The sequence below is a fragment of the Rhopalosiphum maidis genome, chromosome 4 (genome assembly GCF_003676215.2).
Source record: "Rhopalosiphum maidis isolate BTI-1 chromosome 4, ASM367621v3, whole genome shotgun sequence".
Lineage (NCBI taxonomy): Eukaryota > Metazoa > Arthropoda > Insecta > Hemiptera > Aphididae > Rhopalosiphum > Rhopalosiphum maidis.
Window position 1 is genome coordinate 54,975,915 of NC_040880.1, and position 18,973 is coordinate 54,994,887.

General features: G+C 27.8%; 1 protein-coding gene across 2 annotated transcripts in view; it reads left to right on the forward strand.

Moving 5' to 3' along the window:
• The first annotated feature begins 23 nt into the window (after positions 1-23).
• The window catches only part of LOC113556811 (protein lozenge-like), a 40,771-nt gene continuing 21,821 nt past the window's right edge, over positions 24-18,973 (forward strand). Inside the window, exons 1-3 of one of the 2 annotated variants that reach the window (XM_026961970.1) lie at positions 24-718; positions 7,212-7,325; positions 8,574-8,741. In XM_026961970.1, the coding sequence (XP_026817771.1) occupies positions 295-718; positions 7,212-7,325; positions 8,574-8,741 (706 nt within the window). In that variant the 5' untranslated portion in view covers positions 24-294. The remainder of the gene's footprint in view (positions 719-7,211; positions 7,326-8,573; positions 8,742-18,973) is intronic. The other variant, XM_026961971.1, reaches the window with a different exon arrangement.

Genomic DNA, 18,973 nt, shown 5'->3' on the forward strand with positions numbered 1-18,973 from the left:
AGTTGTAGTAGTAGTAGTCGGCTCACATCCGCGGTCCGAACGCGCACGATGCGATCGAAACCTTGTATATAACGTCGGGCGCGCTGTCACTCCGTGGTAAACGAATCGAATAAAAACTGATCGAAATAAGCACGTCGCAAATTCGACATAGACGAGACGATATATAATTTTAAATATTCGCATAATTTCAAATCGAAACGCGAAACTTAAATCGACCCGATCGGTATAAAAAATATCATAATATCGCGTTTAAAAAACTGTCGCGAATTTTCCCGCCGCCGCCGTAGCCGAGATATGCGCTTGGTGCGGATGACGTCGGACCACAGCAAGAAGAGGCGCCGAGGCCCGTCGTCGGCGGATCAGCACGGCGCGGCCACAGCCTCGTCGTCGTCGTCGTCGTGCTCGCCTCCATCCGAGGACCTGTGGTGGACCGAGGCAGCTGTCAACGAGGTGACCGCCGAGCACCCGGGCGAGTTGGTCCGCACCGGGTGTCCGTACATGCTGTGCAGCGCCCTGCCCACGCATTGGCGGTCCAACAAGACGCTGCCCGGCGCGTTCAAGGTGGTCATACTGTCCGAGGTGCCGGACGGCACGGCCGTCACGCTCAAAGCCGGCAACGACGAGAACTGTTCAGCCGAGCTGCGCAACTGTTCCGCCCTTGTCAAGAACCAAATCGCCAAGTTCAACGACTTGAGGTTCGTCGGGCGCAGCGGAAGAGGTAACGCGCATCAATATATTAATATTATTATGTAATTATAATTTTATATGTTCAGTGTTCACGCCACATAATTCTGTAGTTATCATTGCTGATATGGTGAAAAACATCCCCGGGACATTTGCCCCTTGCGCGCAACGATTGATAAGGAAGCCGAAATCCTTTCGAGTGATCACAAAATTCACTGTTCAGTTAATTTACTACTAGTATTAAGCAGTATTGTAGTAGACTGTGTATACTGTTTGTTTGCACTTATTAGATATTGTCCGATATACTATACCATTTTGTATTTTTATTGCACGATTTTTCTGGTTTTATGTCTATAGCCAGTCAACTTACTGTAGAAAAAATTTGAACAAGAACAATTTAAATTTATAATTCGATACTCATCTTCATCTGATGTATGTCGAACTTTCATCATTATATAAATAGCGTCTTAAAATTATATATTAAGTATTATAATTGACAATTGTATTAAATCGTGAGCGGAGTTACATTTAAAATGATATGTACTTATGTTTTTTTGTGCGTGTCTGTCATTATGTTTTGAACTAAATAATTTGCGTTAATCTTTAACATGAAGGATGGTTTTGGGTAGACAATTTGATCTAGTTGGTTATTTAAGCCTGATAGTAAAAAGTTTTTAGAACTTTTTATGTATAATAATTAAAAAAAATTAAAGATTTTATCTCTAATTGAAAAAATATTAATCGTCGAAACTTGAAACTATTTGAAATTACGTATATTATATATATATATATATATATAAACAATAGATTTTTTTAATATATTAAAGATAATGATTTGAATTTAATAAATATATTTTTTTATCAACTAAAGAGAAATATTGTCCTTTCTACGAGAGCGTATATATTTGGGAGTAGGTACTTTAACATTGTCTTACATATGATAGAGATTTTTATAAGCGCACATTCCTTTATTTGTATACTTAAGTCTTTGTATATATTTAATTAATTATGATTGCTTTTGGACTATTTAAATATTAATTTATATACACAGATCGAGCGTATTTTCAAGTACTCGGATTCTATATAGGTACGGTGTTTAAATAGACTATCCTTATATAAGCTCTTTTTTTTTATTCAAACGATATATAATATAAGTATAACCATTGCGCGTACGAGTAAATTTTTATCAAAATAAACATTATACTCGTTCTGTAATTGAAGTATTAAGTATTAACTATAATTATTACATTATCATTGCTGATATGGTGAATTATATTCAGAACCGAACAGTTCTTATTTGTGAGCGTAGAATGAATTTAAAAAGCGTGTGTGGCTGTATAAATGCGTTTAACGCTTTTTTCTTCATAAACTTCATACATAGAAAAATCGTTCAAAATTATAATATAATAAACAATATATAATTTAATATTTGACTAATTGAAAATGTCTAATGTACTAATGTGTGTCATATTATCATATATAGTGATCACTGATGATAACATTTACTAGATTATGCGTAATTTTAATATCTGTCCCTACTGTATAATCTGCAATGATAATATTATTTGAAGAGAAACTCATACATAGTTATGTTCATCATGTTAAGTCACATACAAAAAAAAATTTTGTTCGGGAGAAGAAATATTTGTCTCTATGCGTAAATTATAAGTACATTTTTATATAAAATTATTTTACAAATTTTATTATAAAATCGTTGGGTATATAAAATAGGTTCTTAGTTTTAATATACTTGTACAATATCTGTACTATGGAATTAAATAGAAAGTTTATACATCTGAAAATAATTATTTGTAATTTTATAAATGTATCTAATAATGTAATATGCATAAATGGAAATAAAGTTTCTGGTAAATTTTTATTATTTTATATAGATTATATTTTGATACGCATCCATTTGTTGTTTTGTTTCATGTTTTTAAGTTTAAAATAGTAAATACATAAAAAAAAGAAGCACTTTATTAGACTGGTATGTGAGATAACTAAAAATCAAATTGATTTTTTTTTCATATATAATTTAAAGATATTATATTTAATTTAACAACAAATAAGGGTATAATATTGTATTAAATTAATGAAAAAATTCTATTAACTCTGCCATTACTTTTTGTTAATATGTATAATTTATTTATCTTCATAGATATTATACAGTTATTGATAATACAGATTTAACGTGGAATTGGAAATATTATAAATATCGTACATGAATTCATAATAATTTCTGCATTATTTTGAATGTATAATTAATTTCCAAACAGTTTCTGTGAGCATAAAATCTCATAAAAGCATTTATATTTTACCTTTAAATGCGTTTATTATATGTTGTCTATATAACTTGAAAATATTACATGATTTAATGATTATTTATAAGATTTACAGGTAAATGGTAATTACTAAATATCATACATACAACCATACAACATAATAAAACAATAATAATTGTTTATATACGACTAATCATTATTATATACATTTGTTAATCACATACACCGTTAACATATATAAAAAAATAGTTATAATTTATAAATATGTATACATTTGTTTTTAAATATTTGCACCGATATTGTCAATTTAGGTTGAAGAAATATTATGCTGAAGTGCACTGCAGTGCATGTCGTTTTTTATTTTTATTTTTTGTGCGGTTTTTGAGATATCATTTCGAGTGTTTTGAGTTATATATATATATATATATATATAATATTGTACGGCTGCAGGTAATTAAACCGTGGCTTGAAACTTCTAACCTGATGTCATTTAACATCCTTTAAGTACCGAGACAAAGGACAAAGAGTCTTTGTTCTTATGATTTTTCGCCGACATTTCACTCCGTGTGAGTCCTCGCGGCGCTATCAGATGGCGGGTTAAAGATGTTTTTCTTTTTTCTTTGGAAACTATATGATATATACGTTATGATTTTTTTATTTCCTATCAGAAGATGCAAAAACAAAAAAATCAATTTGCAATAACTGTCGCCCTAAATCTTCTTTATTATCATTTATATACAATTACTCGGACACATTTCGACACTATATTATAATATTAATTTACGCCGCTCTTTGATGGCAGCACTCGTCTTCTTTTACCGGACGCGTGCAATTACTTTGACGACAGCAACAACAGAGGGGAAAGGTAGAAAAACTCGCCTATTGATGTATTGCGCGTTTGACAGAATTTTGTGGTCACAATATGTGCGATTTATACCGCGTGTATGTATTTGTAATAGTAATAACTAATAATCGGCTATAAATGTTATAATGTTATATTATTGACGTTTCCATAAAACAAGCGCAAAATAAAATACATTAAAAAAAAAAAGAAAAGTTAATTATTATCCTCCTTAATATTAATACATAATGGTTGGTCAGTTTGTGTAGACTGTAGATTATATTACTACGAATTATAATTAAGAATTATAATATTATGTTTATTATAACATGCAGAAACAAAAGATTGTATGTTTGTATGAAAACAATACCTTGTATTGAAATATTGAAATTAAACGCGTGTTCAATTATTTGATGTTCAAAGCTGCTTATAGTAAGTTATACGCGTAGTCCTGCTACAGCAGAATGCGCAACAGAAACCGCGGCTTACACACAAATTATAATTATGTATATGATTCATCCATTATCTCCCTTGATCCTGCAATTAATTAGTTAAACTGCAGATGACGTGTCCCGTTGAGTAAATCGTCATATCGCGTGGTACCTCGACCTTTCTAGTTTATACTACTGTGGCATCATACGCGGATAGCGTAGATATGTGGAATAGTTATATAACTATAATACCTGCAGCACCTGCAGTAATATAATAGTGGCTAAATTACTTAACATGTACTATTTTATAACGTTTAATACTATACAGTTTACTGTATACTTATTGTAGTTTAGTTAAAAAATGTTTGGATGTGACTTTTTACAAATTAAAATTAGAGACCAGTTATTTTTTAATTTTAAGGAAAGTCCGAAATTCACAATTTATCACTATTTGGTTGTTGGTAATAAGACGGGGACTTTTAACTTCAATTGGATGTTTAAAAATTAGGTTTTAGGTAAAAATTAGTAATATTGAAAATGTTTTAAAATATGTTATTTAAGTACCAAACAATAATTTATACTGTTTTTGATTTTGGTTTAATTTATTGTTTTTAAATATATTAGATTCTGAACGAAGTGATGACTGTATTGATTTTACAATGATGTGTGTTTTTTTTTTTTGTGTCTGTCATCACGTTTTGGAGTAGTAATAATGCTTCGATTTTCGACTTCAGCCCCTCTTTGAAAAAGAAAATTCATCTAGTTGATACTTTGGGGAGTCAAAAGTAAAAAATATCCAGTAGTTTTTAAAAGCATTGGGAAAAACCCTGACAAAATAACGGAAAAATGGGAATTTTTACGCATTAACACTTTTTGACAAAATCGATTTTTTTATTTTGCTGTAACTCAAAAACGAATTATTGTAAATACTTGAAATTTTTACTAAATATTTATATTAGCGTTATCTATTTACGATTAAATTTTCAAAATATTTTAATCTTTTTTAAGCTACTTATAGATAATTGAAATTTTCGACTTTTCTAAGTTTTTTTTTCTTAAAATGCCGATAAAAAAAAGTTGTACTTATCGTAGTAAAAAAAAATCAAAAATCGTTAGTCACAATTTTTGTTTATAAGCATTTAAATTTCAAATGTTTACGAAATATATCAAAATCACGAAAATTTGTAAGGAATTTTGAAGTTGAAAATTCATAAAATTTTTGTGATTTATACTTAAGGTTCAAAAATCCAATACAAGATTATCCATAAGTTTTTCTTCAAGTAACTGTAAAAAAAAATTCCTGCGTCAATATAGAAAACATTTTATGAGCATATGAAATTTAATTTTTTATGAAATCGATATAACGATATATTACAATTTAAATATAGGTAATAATATAATATATTTAACTAATTATCATTGACTGACAAATCATCTCCGTTCAGAATCGTTTTTCATATACAATGATATCCGTCATTGCATTCAAATTTAACACATCCATTATAATGACCAGTGACCTACTCTCCATCTTTACTATACAGCAGAGCGATACCCACTTGCCCACCTTTTTTTGTATGTTTTTCTTTTTTTAACTTATGGTACTTGTTAAAAATTTTATATTTTATGTATAGAATTCACTTTAAAATATATCTCCATAGTCCATACTTAATTATGAAAAGATAATTTTTTGTTTGTTTAGTAATTTCTTTTAAAGGAGCAGATTATGTAAGAAACAATGAATATTATCGAAAAAACAACTGCAAAATTATCAGCAAGTGCAGTTTTTATAAAGGTCTGCTGATTGCTTACATTAATTCCTATTGATGATTATTAATTACTGATTTATCATTGTTTTCAAAATTAAAATAATAAATAGTGATATAAAGCAATCTTAGTATCTGAATAGGGTCTAGCATTTTTTCAATTAAAAACATATCTAATTAATACACGGCTAATCAATGTTTGAGTTAAAAAAGTAGAAGGGGGATACAAAGATATAAAATATATTGTGTACCCGAAAATTAAAGTTTTTTATTAATTAAATATGATTATAAGGGGTATAATAAAAATATCTTTAAAAAAGAAGAAATATTCTGTTCCTCGTATTCTCCGTCAGTTCAAGCGTTGTAGGTAATAGAGTATTCATATACGTGCTTTTATGTGTATATAAAAATAATATATATAGTTGTTATATATTATAACATAGTTGTAACTTGTAGAATTTAAAAATATTCTTGCAGTTTATTATTTCAAAACCAACAAATAATAATCTAAAATAATCGATGGTGACAGGCATCGGACATGATTATTTCTTTTTTTGGCGCCATTTATAATATACCTATATATATTTTTAATAATATTACTATTATGAGGGAATTGTGTGCGTCATGTATGTAATTAGTATGCTAAATGAGTCATAAATATCATGACCATGCTCCATATAAAATTTGAAGCTGTAAAAAATGAATTATTTATATATGTTATATATATATATTATAATGGAATACATTTACTACCTCTGCAAATTTATTATTTTATTTAGTAAATATATAATCATAATATAAAGATTATGTTTTAAATATACGATGCTGTTATATTTTAAATGTTAAACTCGTTTTCTCAACTTTATATTTTTATTTTTTAAAGTTTTCATTATTTCTTTTCACATGAACTTAATGCTAAGGACATATAATTATGAGTTAAATATAAAATATAAATTAGATAAATACTATATATCCAGTATATCTATCTATACAGCTTACAATATTATGTTTGTTAATAATTTATTGGTATAGATTTAAGTATTAATAATATTATATTATTATTATTATTATTATAAGAAGTATGAATTCTTAAAAGATTGACTTAGATAGTTATGCGCGAGTGAGCTAGCTTTGATCAATATAGACCATATAGAGAATAAAATATATTTTTGATGAAATATATTTTAAAATAATATGTTTTAATTTTTAGGGAAAAGTTTCACCATTACAATAACGGTTTCGACGTGTCCACCACAAGTAGCAACGTATAATAAAGCAATCAAAGTTACTGTGGACGGACCTCGGGAGCCACGATCAAAATCTCGTAAGTATCTTAATATTGAAAGATACAATTTGTTCTAATCGTAATTAAATCTAAAATTATATATAACTTTAGGTTCGATATTTACGTAGTAAATACTTAACGACTATATCTACGATTTTATTCATGTTTTAATATTACTTTTATTTAAATTGCGGAAATTGAATATTTTAGAAGATAACATGTGTTTGTAATACAATAGCAATAATGAAAAAAAAAACTATTATCCATAGAAAGAGTTTTTTATACTCGTGCATTCTTGACTTCCCTCAATTATGTTCAGCTTAATTCTACTAAATTTCATTTATACGTGTATCTATATTTTATTGATATCGGTGGGTATAACAATAACACCAAAAAGCGTGACTTTGATGTGAATAGGCTCCGGAAAACCATGTGGCAGACCTCCGGGTAGTTTTTACAACTGTAAATAGGCTCAATTATTATAATTATAAATATTATTTAAACACGCAGACCAATTTGAGTCGTTTTACTATTCGAATGTGATCAGTGTGTTCACAATAAAATAACTAAATTAAAAAATAAATAATAATAATGTTAATCGATAGGATAAATGACAATCAAACATATGTGTGCATGTAAATATGTTTTATTTTGGTCTATGAGAACCAATATATATTTTTATCAGTTGATGATAAATATTTTTTTTTGCATTTCGGCAAAATATGTTGAACGTTTTTTCATATCATTATACAATATAATATATTTTATCTCAACCGCTAACATCCGTGGGAACCACTAGTGGTAAATTAAAATAAGACTATATTTTCTAAGCTTATACAAAATGTAGTTATCATTTGTTCATATGTATACTAAAATAGTATAAAATTTTATCTTCACAAAGTTAATACTATTATTGACCTTTATATATATATATGTATATACTACTATTTGTATTATTATTAAATAAGAGGATAAGAATATATTAATAAATACTTTAATATCAATTTATAATGTTTGTTTTAAAAAGGTTTAATTAAGGGGTGCGGTTCATTGAATTTATAGTAGATTTGATAGAAAAAACAATTTTTGATTTGTTATACGATCTTATAATCTTATATATAATATTTAAATCAAAAAGTGAGCTATTACTTTAGTAGAGATAGGTATACTAAATATGTATACATTTAAAATATATAACAATTATACAAAAAAATATTTAAAAATGGTTAATTACAGTTAAAAATGTTCATATTTATATTGGAAATTTTGTGCTTTTTGTTTTTCCTGTACACCAAGGCCCCCCTCATCAATTCCGTGGATTGGGCCTCGGTCAGAGGCCCTTTATGGAGAATGCATCATTTTCTAATCATTTGCGGGAGTTAGATACATATCGTCGAGTAAAGACCGAAGAATCACCCGTCCTCGAACAGTCGTATCGGTCAACAAACAACCAAGGTAAGACATATATTTTAATATTGAATTTATTTTGGTTAAAAAAATGAATCAAAAGTACGCCGCTCGTATGTAATACATATAGTGAACCCGATGACGACCGCACTGTATACAGGGCTGACCGCAGCTCTGAGGTACACCGCAGAATTTAAGGAGCTGCCGGTAGCTTTTTTCAAACATGATTAACCATGGTTCTGGTTTACCTAAAATGTATAGAACATCAGTGCACTGTATATTAATGAATGAATTAAAGTAATCAAACGTTAGAATGAATGAAACTGTTTGCCCGCAGAAAGAAAAAAACAGTATATGTATTTCAAAACCACTTGTTTCTGTGCTCATCATAATATAGTATTATACTATTGTGAGTTTGTGAGGATTTATATTTTTTAACTCTAATTCTCTACTAGATTTGTGATTATTATTCATTGATCACAAAGAATTTATTTTTTGTTTTATAAGATTTAAACATCAATTAACCTACTTGTAATTAAAGTTAATTACAAGTCATAGCATCTTAAAACTATAATAATTTTTTACAACTTTAGGCTTAATTTTTATTTTTTTAAAAATTTATTAGTTTAAGAATTTTTTTATTGAGTATTTATTGTAATGATGTTGGATCGTTGAAGATTTTACAGAATTCAGTATATCTAGGGCAGTTGAATATTATGCATTTGTTTATAAGGTTTTCTTTGCATTTACTATGAGCTACGTCATATGCAGACACGGGTACTTTGATGATAATAAGTTATGAGTGAGTTAGATGTGTTTTATTCTCACTCAAGTGGTTATTACTTCCTCTATTATTTTTATGTCAAATTTAACGATATTGTATAGTGTTTTACGTAGAATATTACAGTATACGTTGTATTATAAACCAATCATATTATTTTAAATATTAAAAAATATAAGTACTTATGAAATATATTAAGTTAAAATTATATTATTGATAATAGCAATGATGTATATTTTTATGTAGTACAGCTCCGATCTATATTATATACCTTCTATTAATATTAATAAATAATAATACTATTATATTATTTGGAATTAAAATAAATTATAAAATATACTTGCTTAAAATAAATTCCTTTCCCCCATAAAACAATACAATAAAATAAAATTATGTTTTGTAGTCAATGATAATATAATACGAGTATAAGGTGTGAGTTAAATATTTTATTTTTGGGATATAACCTAAAAACTGCACTCTGCAGAACTACTGTGGGTATTATATTCATATAATATACGAGAATACAAAATAACAAACTGTTGATTCAAAGTTATATTTTATATTATTTAGTAGTATTTATGTAATATAAGGCGGATAGTTATTATTTATAAAATAAAATGTGTTTATGATTTCGCTAAAAATTAAATTAAGTATATCGATTAAACAATTGCTACCGGTTAAAAAAAAATAACTAGGACAATACTTGTTAGTTGTCAAAATTTTCTCACGCTTACGTGTAGTATTTTTTTTTTGTATGAGAGGTTATAAATTTGACACTGAAATCTAAGGCCCCTATAGACACCCTATTGAACACCGGAAAATGTGGTTTGACTCAATGGACCTCGTGGTGTTTGGAGTGCGTGTGTGCGTGTATGTCTATTATTGATAAAAAAAATAAGTCAATACGAAATATTACACCGTCTGTGACCAAGTTAACGTGCCCACTGTTGTGTGCTCTGTAAAACGATATCAAATACTTATTAAAGATCATAGATACTGTAAACATTGAATAATACAGGGTTTAAAATGATCTTATACATAGATGCAGTTTAAAAAAACTTACAATGAATATATAAATATGCATAGCAGCTATACCTAGGTATATAATATCCAACAGGTGTTATACCTATGTATAATAAATCTTGCCATTGCAATATTATATATGTATTATGCTGAACGTTAACGAGTTTTTTTTTATTTCGTAGGTAACGCCATTAAAATAGAATAAAAAGTGAGATGAAAATATTTAGACCCCGTTAACAATGTTTTCGACTATAGTCTGACAATAATAATTGGTACCTTGACTAATGCCGGATCCTTGGGAATCATATTGTTTCCGTAGATACATATAGTCGTTAAAGTCTCCACTCGGTTATTTGATTATTATTTTTTATTTCCTCGGCGTTATACACAAACAAATACTTACAAAATCGTATATAATGTGTATACAGGGTTGATGGGGTTTTTGGTAAAATTCAATAACATTCATAATCCCCCGGTCCGTCCTCCATAATCATACGTTACTGCAGTAGACATAAATCATGTGTTGGAAACGGTGATAGAATCGTGACTATGCTACCGATATGTATTATATGTTCTCACTATATTATACAGATTTGGTTTTTTTCTACATCTGATACACACGTATATGAGAACAAAACAGTCATTATAATATTTTATTTGATTTATAATAATACATTTATTTAAATTTTCATGATATCTCCATCTGAAATATCTACAATAATAGTTCGTAGAATGTCTTACTATACTATAATATTAGAACTATTGTGATTGTATAGTAAGTATAACTATTATAATAGTGAGGAAAGAAATGAAAGCTAGATTGACAAAATTATTATTATTTTTTATCACGTGGATGAATTTCCATATTGTTCAACTGCATAGAATTAAATAAACCGTGAAAAGTGGTTAAATCTACGTGTCGCCGTTCTACCTGGGTAATTATTTGTAAACTTCAATTGTGCAACACGTCAAAAATGTCGCTGACAAGTGCACTAAAATGTATATTATATTTGTTGTACATATATTTTTTGACAATATATAAATTTTCATTCTAGGCCAAAAATTGTATCATTATTTTTATTTAAATGAGTTCCTTGCATACTATAATAATTAATCATTAATATCTTAGATTATAAAGGTACCTATATACCTACTTTATTTTAAAATATTATTAATTTCATGTTTCATTGCCGTTCATCGTTGATACGAGTAATTAATAAAATTGTTTAAACAAAAAAATGTATAGAATTAATTTACTCAAAATAATATATTCAGTCATTTCCAGTTAAAATATTTTATATTATATTTAAAATTAAATTTTGTTATGATATTAATGTACATGAATATAAAACAATAGATACGACCACTAAAGTGAGAAATTAATTTCATTGAATTTAATATTATATTTCTGCATGTTATATATAGGCTTGTATAGGGTATTGGTGAGTACTAAAATATGTATAATAATATAAATAATAGCATTTCAATGACCAGTCAACATAACATAATATTTGATACATTATATTCATGAAAACATTTTATAAATTGAGTTCGTAATGTTTGTTACAATTTTGAGCAATAATAAAAAAAAAATCCGGTGCATGTTCACCAAGCTATATATTATTAGATACCATTATGAATTTACTGTGCTAATATATAATGTAATAGTCATTCGCGCAATTGTTTGCGGTCGGTTTCTCTAATCCATATAATATATCTAATTCCTATTATCATCACTGCAGTAGCGTGGTAAAATAAAAAAATAAAAACGTGTGTGCGTTCCGATATCAAAGTATATAGTTTATACTCTATAGGGACCCGTGTTTTTTGTTTTGTTTTTTTTTCTATTTGCTAAACTATAGAATACTTATATTATAACGGTAAAAACCACAAGGTCACTGTGCAATGTATAAGGACAACAAGAGTTAATAATTTATAGATTTTTTTTTGCATTTTATTATCACACATTCACACTAGCTCCGAGAGGGAAAGTATCTTTATATTTTGTGATAAAACATTTATTTTCAATTAACCTTCTCTAGCTCTCGATTCCGCTGTATAGCGACTCACCGGGATTTCTTAGTTTTTGCACAACACTTCGAAATTGCTATACATGATACACAACTGTTACGTAAAACTATGTACCTATGTATGTCACATATATAATATTATGACAATCGATTATTGACTATATAGCTGTAAATCACAGTTATCACTTCTCATAGGTACCTAAAAAATCAACATTTGAAATAGTTTCCGATATTTTATGTGACAAACGTCAAAATTAGTTATCAATGGGATTTTATATGAATATATAACATCATAAACTACCTACTAATTATATTAATACACTTATAAAACTTTTTTAATGAAACTCTTATATACCCAGAACCAATCATATGAGGAGGAACACATATAATGGCAGTTCAGCCTAGGTACGCGTACCGGCGTACCTCAAGTAAAGTGCACATTATTATTATGTGGTTTACGCTTTAACAATAATTAAAATGTTATCTATCTTTGATACCATATAAAACGATTATTATTAGTATTTTTTAAAGTAATTTAAAATAGTTATACCTAATACCGATATGGCAAGGCTTTGTAATAATTGATAATAAAGAATGAAGTAAGATGATACGTGCGTCTAGAAAATATATAAGTACCTACATAATACATATAGTAAATATAAAAACTGTAATAGGTGAGAAACACCATAACACTATTATAATATTATACTTCTATGTATTGGTGGTTGAAATTATTATTTAGGTAATTAAATATACTTTATAGATTTCTTACAGCAATTTATTAAGACTTTAAATAATAATTGTAATCTAACGTAAATAAAATTTTTCAGTGTATACTGTATATTTGGTTGTCTTATCGTTTACGTCTGAACTCAGAACATTAAATTTCATAAATTTTATATAAATACTTAAAAACAATTAAATCTCAAAGTATGCGATTTTCGCTGACGTTTTGATCGAATCTAGTTATAAATCCTCTCAGTGAGTAATACTTCATTTCGGATGTATATCTACATAAAGATATTTTAAATAAACTAAGTATATATATATACCTACAAAATGCAGTACAGCTATTTTGTTCGTATTACGGATAAGTTCTATTCTACTTATAACAACGTACATATATAGGCACACGGTACACCTATTGTAATGAAATATGATATCAGCTGCAGTATTATATGTACTTACATTATATAAATATACAATAACGCACTGCAGCAATGAGCTCGATAAATTGCAGCGTGCAACGTCCAGCGCACACGTGTCCGCGTGTATATATATACTTATATATAATACATTACTATACATATATACTTTGTATTTTTTTTACGAAATCATAAATCGTTTTCCTCGAAACGTATAATTCGTCCATACTTATATACATATATATATACGATACATAATATTATATAAATGTGATATTCGGTCGTGAAGTCGTGAAGCAATCAACGGCGCGGAGAGGAGTCATTGCGCCTTATAATACCTATATACCTGTATATGCCCATCATATACAGGTATTTTTCCGTCTGCTCCGCGTCCGAATATAATACGCGTATACACGCTGATCCGTCGTGTATATAATGATAATATTATATTATATTCAAATAACAGACGCGTGATTATGTGTAGCGATAATTTGTGATCTCGAATATATACAAATGACTCCGACGATGGTCCGCCGAGATTCGTGTGTGATTGCCGGTTTGGACGATGGTAGTCTAATAAGATCCGGCGGGCACGTCTTCTGCAGCATCGCATGTACTGGGTACCTGCAATATAAATGTATATATACTCGACTAAGTATATATCATATGTATGTGTATCTTCGCGCTCTCTCCGATTCGTTTTTGTTTCTCTTCGTACTATACTGCAGCAGTAGTGCTGGGTGTATTATTATTATTCGATGTTTTTTTTCTTCGTCTTATAATTTTGCTCCGTGATTTCTGGCTGTCTTGCTTCTATGGATCTCGACGAACCGTGAACGCGTTATGGATTCCCCACCCCTTCTCGCCTCCCTAACAGTTCGTTTACGGATCAACGGTTATCAGAAACAAAACGCGTCCTTTTTTTTCGTTCGTTCGGTTTTTTTATTTCCAATGTCGATTCGACTTCCACCGACCGGCTGTAAAGTAGGCACTTCCGGTAATGCGTCTCTTCGTAGTCTGTAAACTGTACACATTATTATTATAATAATATATTATACACTAGCTATGGGGAACTGCGGGGTGTTCGCGCGTTCCAAATCTCCACCGTCCGTGTAAATCATGTGATGTATAGATGCCTATTCTGATGCGTATACCGTCGTAACCGTCGTAGTGATGGTAATTTGTAATCATCGTCTGCAAAATGCCTTATTCATATATTTTGATGATAGTAGGCTTATTTAAATATTTTTTATATTCAACTTAAAATATTGCCGGTTTACATTCGAAGTCATGGATAAGGACTTTGATAATTCGCCTTAGAAAACTTGTACAGTAACCCACAAATTAAATATCGATTTTCCATTAATTACCTGGGGACAACAAGTCAACGTTTTATATAAAAATAAAATGTTAGCCATTTAAAAAAAAATAGTCCCTATTATTAAATTGTATGCCTATAATAATATAATGATTATATTGTGACTAAAAAATTCTTAATCTCAAATATGGTTTGTTAATTAGCTTGGTTGTATTTATATTGTATATTGTCATTAAAAATAAAAAAAAACGCTGAGATACTATGTATTTATTGATCTATAAAATATATGTATGGATTTTATAATGAGTCATTTTGACTATTATATTTTCATTTACATATAAATTATCTTATTATATAATATTACTTACTATTACTAATCAGTAATGACTATTCATTTTTAGTTTAAACACATACAACGTGGATAAAAAAAGTAATGACCTAATATTAATACCGAAGTTTCATTAGAATATATAAGTACCTAATTTAAAAGCTTAAGCAAATCATCATCTGAATAAATTTGATTTATGTTTTATTTTTTTAACCTTGGAGCTTATTATTTACGTTGTTCTTTAAAAATAATATATTGCGTTTCGATTATTTTGAAGACAGCACTATATTAATAAAAAGTTTAAATATTATATAAGTATGGTATAATACTGTTATGGTTTATAATAATTTTATGAGTGATCAAAAATAAAATCATTGACTTATGTACGTTATACCGATTGATAAACTTTCCGGAATTCTCGTATTAATGAAAACACGGCGATTCTGTACAAACAGTAGACACATCCAATCTCTGTGGGATCCGTTTATAATTAAATAACAATTAATTGTTGCACGCGCGAGTGTGTCTTTGACAAAAAGTTGACGTATTTTATACATACGCTAACTCATTCATGGTAAAGGGGTGTTGTAGGGGATGAGTATATATAATATGTTATAGCTGGGTGTGGGTGGCCGGGCGAGAACGCTGCTTTTCCGCCGATTTAATAACGTTTTCCAACGTACAACAATACTTAACCCTCAGTTCGCACTCCCCCGGAAATAATAATAATTTTCTTCGGAATGCGTGGGTATTATATGTATATAATGTGGGCTACGTTGTCGTATATTTATATTTACAGCTAATAAACAATACCTTTACGTCTTATACGTAGGTATACGTTCGCGTATTTTATGTCATGCTAAATTATAGTGAAGTTCATAATGCTTAATGATAAACATTTGCAATAATTGGTAGATTATATTATTATTAGTATCTTTGAGCTATTACAATACAAAAATCTTTATTTTTGAGATTTATTTTATTTTATTAACATCTAATTTAGTTAAAATAACTATTGAAAAAATTAAAATGTACCGATTCCATTAATCCTTTTTTCTAAAATATGCAACAAAAGCTTTATTAAATGAGGACAATTTTACTTTAAATAAGCATATTTCACTTTTCTTGTCCTTCCAAACCTTACCAACGACCCCTATAAAGTTATATTACGCCATATTACTATTATTTTTTTTGTCCATTTTCACATTTTATCGGTTAATCGGTTAATCCCTATGATTTTTTTATCAAAAAAAAAAAAAAAAAATATGTATAAATTTCATAGTAATTTATAGTTGTACGGTAGATTGTTATTATTATTGTCGCTTAGTATTAATTCACTAAACTATATTATAACGTCATTGCTGCCTTCAGTGGTATTGTTGCACCGTGACCGCGGTATTATATATAAACTATAAAGGGTATCGACTGACGGTCGAAAATACAGTGATATTCTATTATTCTACTTGACTGTTAGAAATTTAGAATATCATCATTATTATTAATATGATATAAGTTGATATATATATAACGTGTACAAAAACGACGTTTAATATCCCATTGATTACGGTGTCTTATGGACTCTTGACAGGATATTATTAAAATAAATGTCGTGAATTTCCACGTTTCATTTAACGACAATCATCGAGTAAAATTGACCTGTATTACAATTTGCAACTTACGATGAAACGATATAAAATTATCGAGGTAATTTAATTAAAATAATAATCGACCAAAATAGATAGAACAGTGACAAAAATTCAATCAGCACTATCACTGTACAGTGACAATATTTATTTCGTCAATGTACATATTCTATGTATAGTATTTTACTAGTGATGTAATTTTGATTTGTGTAAATTTTTAAAAAATGTATCTTTATTCTTTATAATTGTATTTAAATATTGTCGTCATCTATTTATCAGGCATCACATTTTTTAAAAAATTGTATCATTAAAAATTTGAATAACAATCTAACTGTAAATACTGTCATCTATCGATAACACCTCTAATCATCTCTGGATTTAAATGTGAATGTTACACTGTAACAGACGACAGTAGTTTATGTACGTATATTAATACAATATAGAAGTTAAGTAAAATTAAGAATGCCAAGTATCAGTGCTGTACGTTTTTGTTTTATAATATTTATTTAATAATTTATATTGTAACAGTGTGTTTTAATGATGACTATATTGCAGTGTGACTTTGGTCATTTATATTTATTTATTTTATTTTTATTTATTCTTCAAGAAGATAATATATACATATATTTTAAGTAATGTTTTAATAGATGTCAGGATTTTTCTATTGTATTTTTCTTTTTAAATCAATCTAAATGATCACAAATATACAAGTTATTAATGTTGTGAATTTAACGAAAATGACCAGTTTAATACATATTTTATTATTATTAAAATAATAAAATAATTTGTAAAAAAAAATTATTCTCAATTATAGTAATTAGTAGTTTTGTTACTATATACGAATAAATAGGAAGTAGATACATGTTTTAATTACTATATAATTAGAGAATTGGACCATTTAGTTTGTAGGTTTATATTGAAATACAATACTACATTTTAATAAATACCTACTATTTAATATTATATATCATTAAAGTGACTTTTCACTATACACTAGCTGAGTATTTATGTAAACCGTCTACGATGAATTTATAGTTAAATTAGCCAGACCACAAACAATAATTTTTGTTATATTGAGAGATATTATCGTTATTTTAGAATAATTTAATACATATATTTATTTTAATCATTTAATTTCTTCTTTTTTTCTACATACTTGTTTAAAATCTAATAAGTATTACAAAAATATAAAATATTTTAATTATTTATTATAGTTTATCCTGTGTAATCTTATCACTTTTTCTTCTTTTAAAATGTATTCTTTAATCATTATTCATTAAACACAAATATATGTATTATATTATCAATAGTGCAGTTGAGTCTTGTTAATTTGACACATCATATAAACCATAGTATGGCCGGATTATCAAAAAAACTAGATATTTAAACAGAAATCGGGCAAAATTAAAATTATTTATTTTCGTTAAACACTTTAAATTATTTATTTTTGTAGATGTAATTATATCATCAACAAGCTTATAATTTTTGTTTAAACTTCAACATTTTTTTTTTTTTATTATAAAGTGATAATTCAAAAATAAAACTGTAGCTAGATTAGGTAAGAATGTGCCGAATTTTCAAGGGTTCCAGACTGACGTAGTGCTGGAATATCAATACTCTGCATGTATAGGAATATGGAAATGTTAGATTTTAAATGTACTGAGAATAAAAATGTAAACATGATTATTTTATTTGGAGTAGTATAATATACCTATATATATATATTTATACCATATTCAAATCATTGTGATATTATGACACCGAAGGGATTTCAGCTATGTATTTAGATGAACATTCCTGGGAACGGAGAATATTTCAGAATATAAAACCTTAACATACACGGAATTGGTGAATATTTTTTTAAATAGATGATTTAATGTATATTTTGTAATGCAATTTTATTACATAAGTATTAAGCATTGTTCTACATAAATCCTAAGATCTGATTTTTAGTCTTGATTTATTAGTTAAATAAATTACCTTTGCTTAAATGATTTTATACAAATATTCAT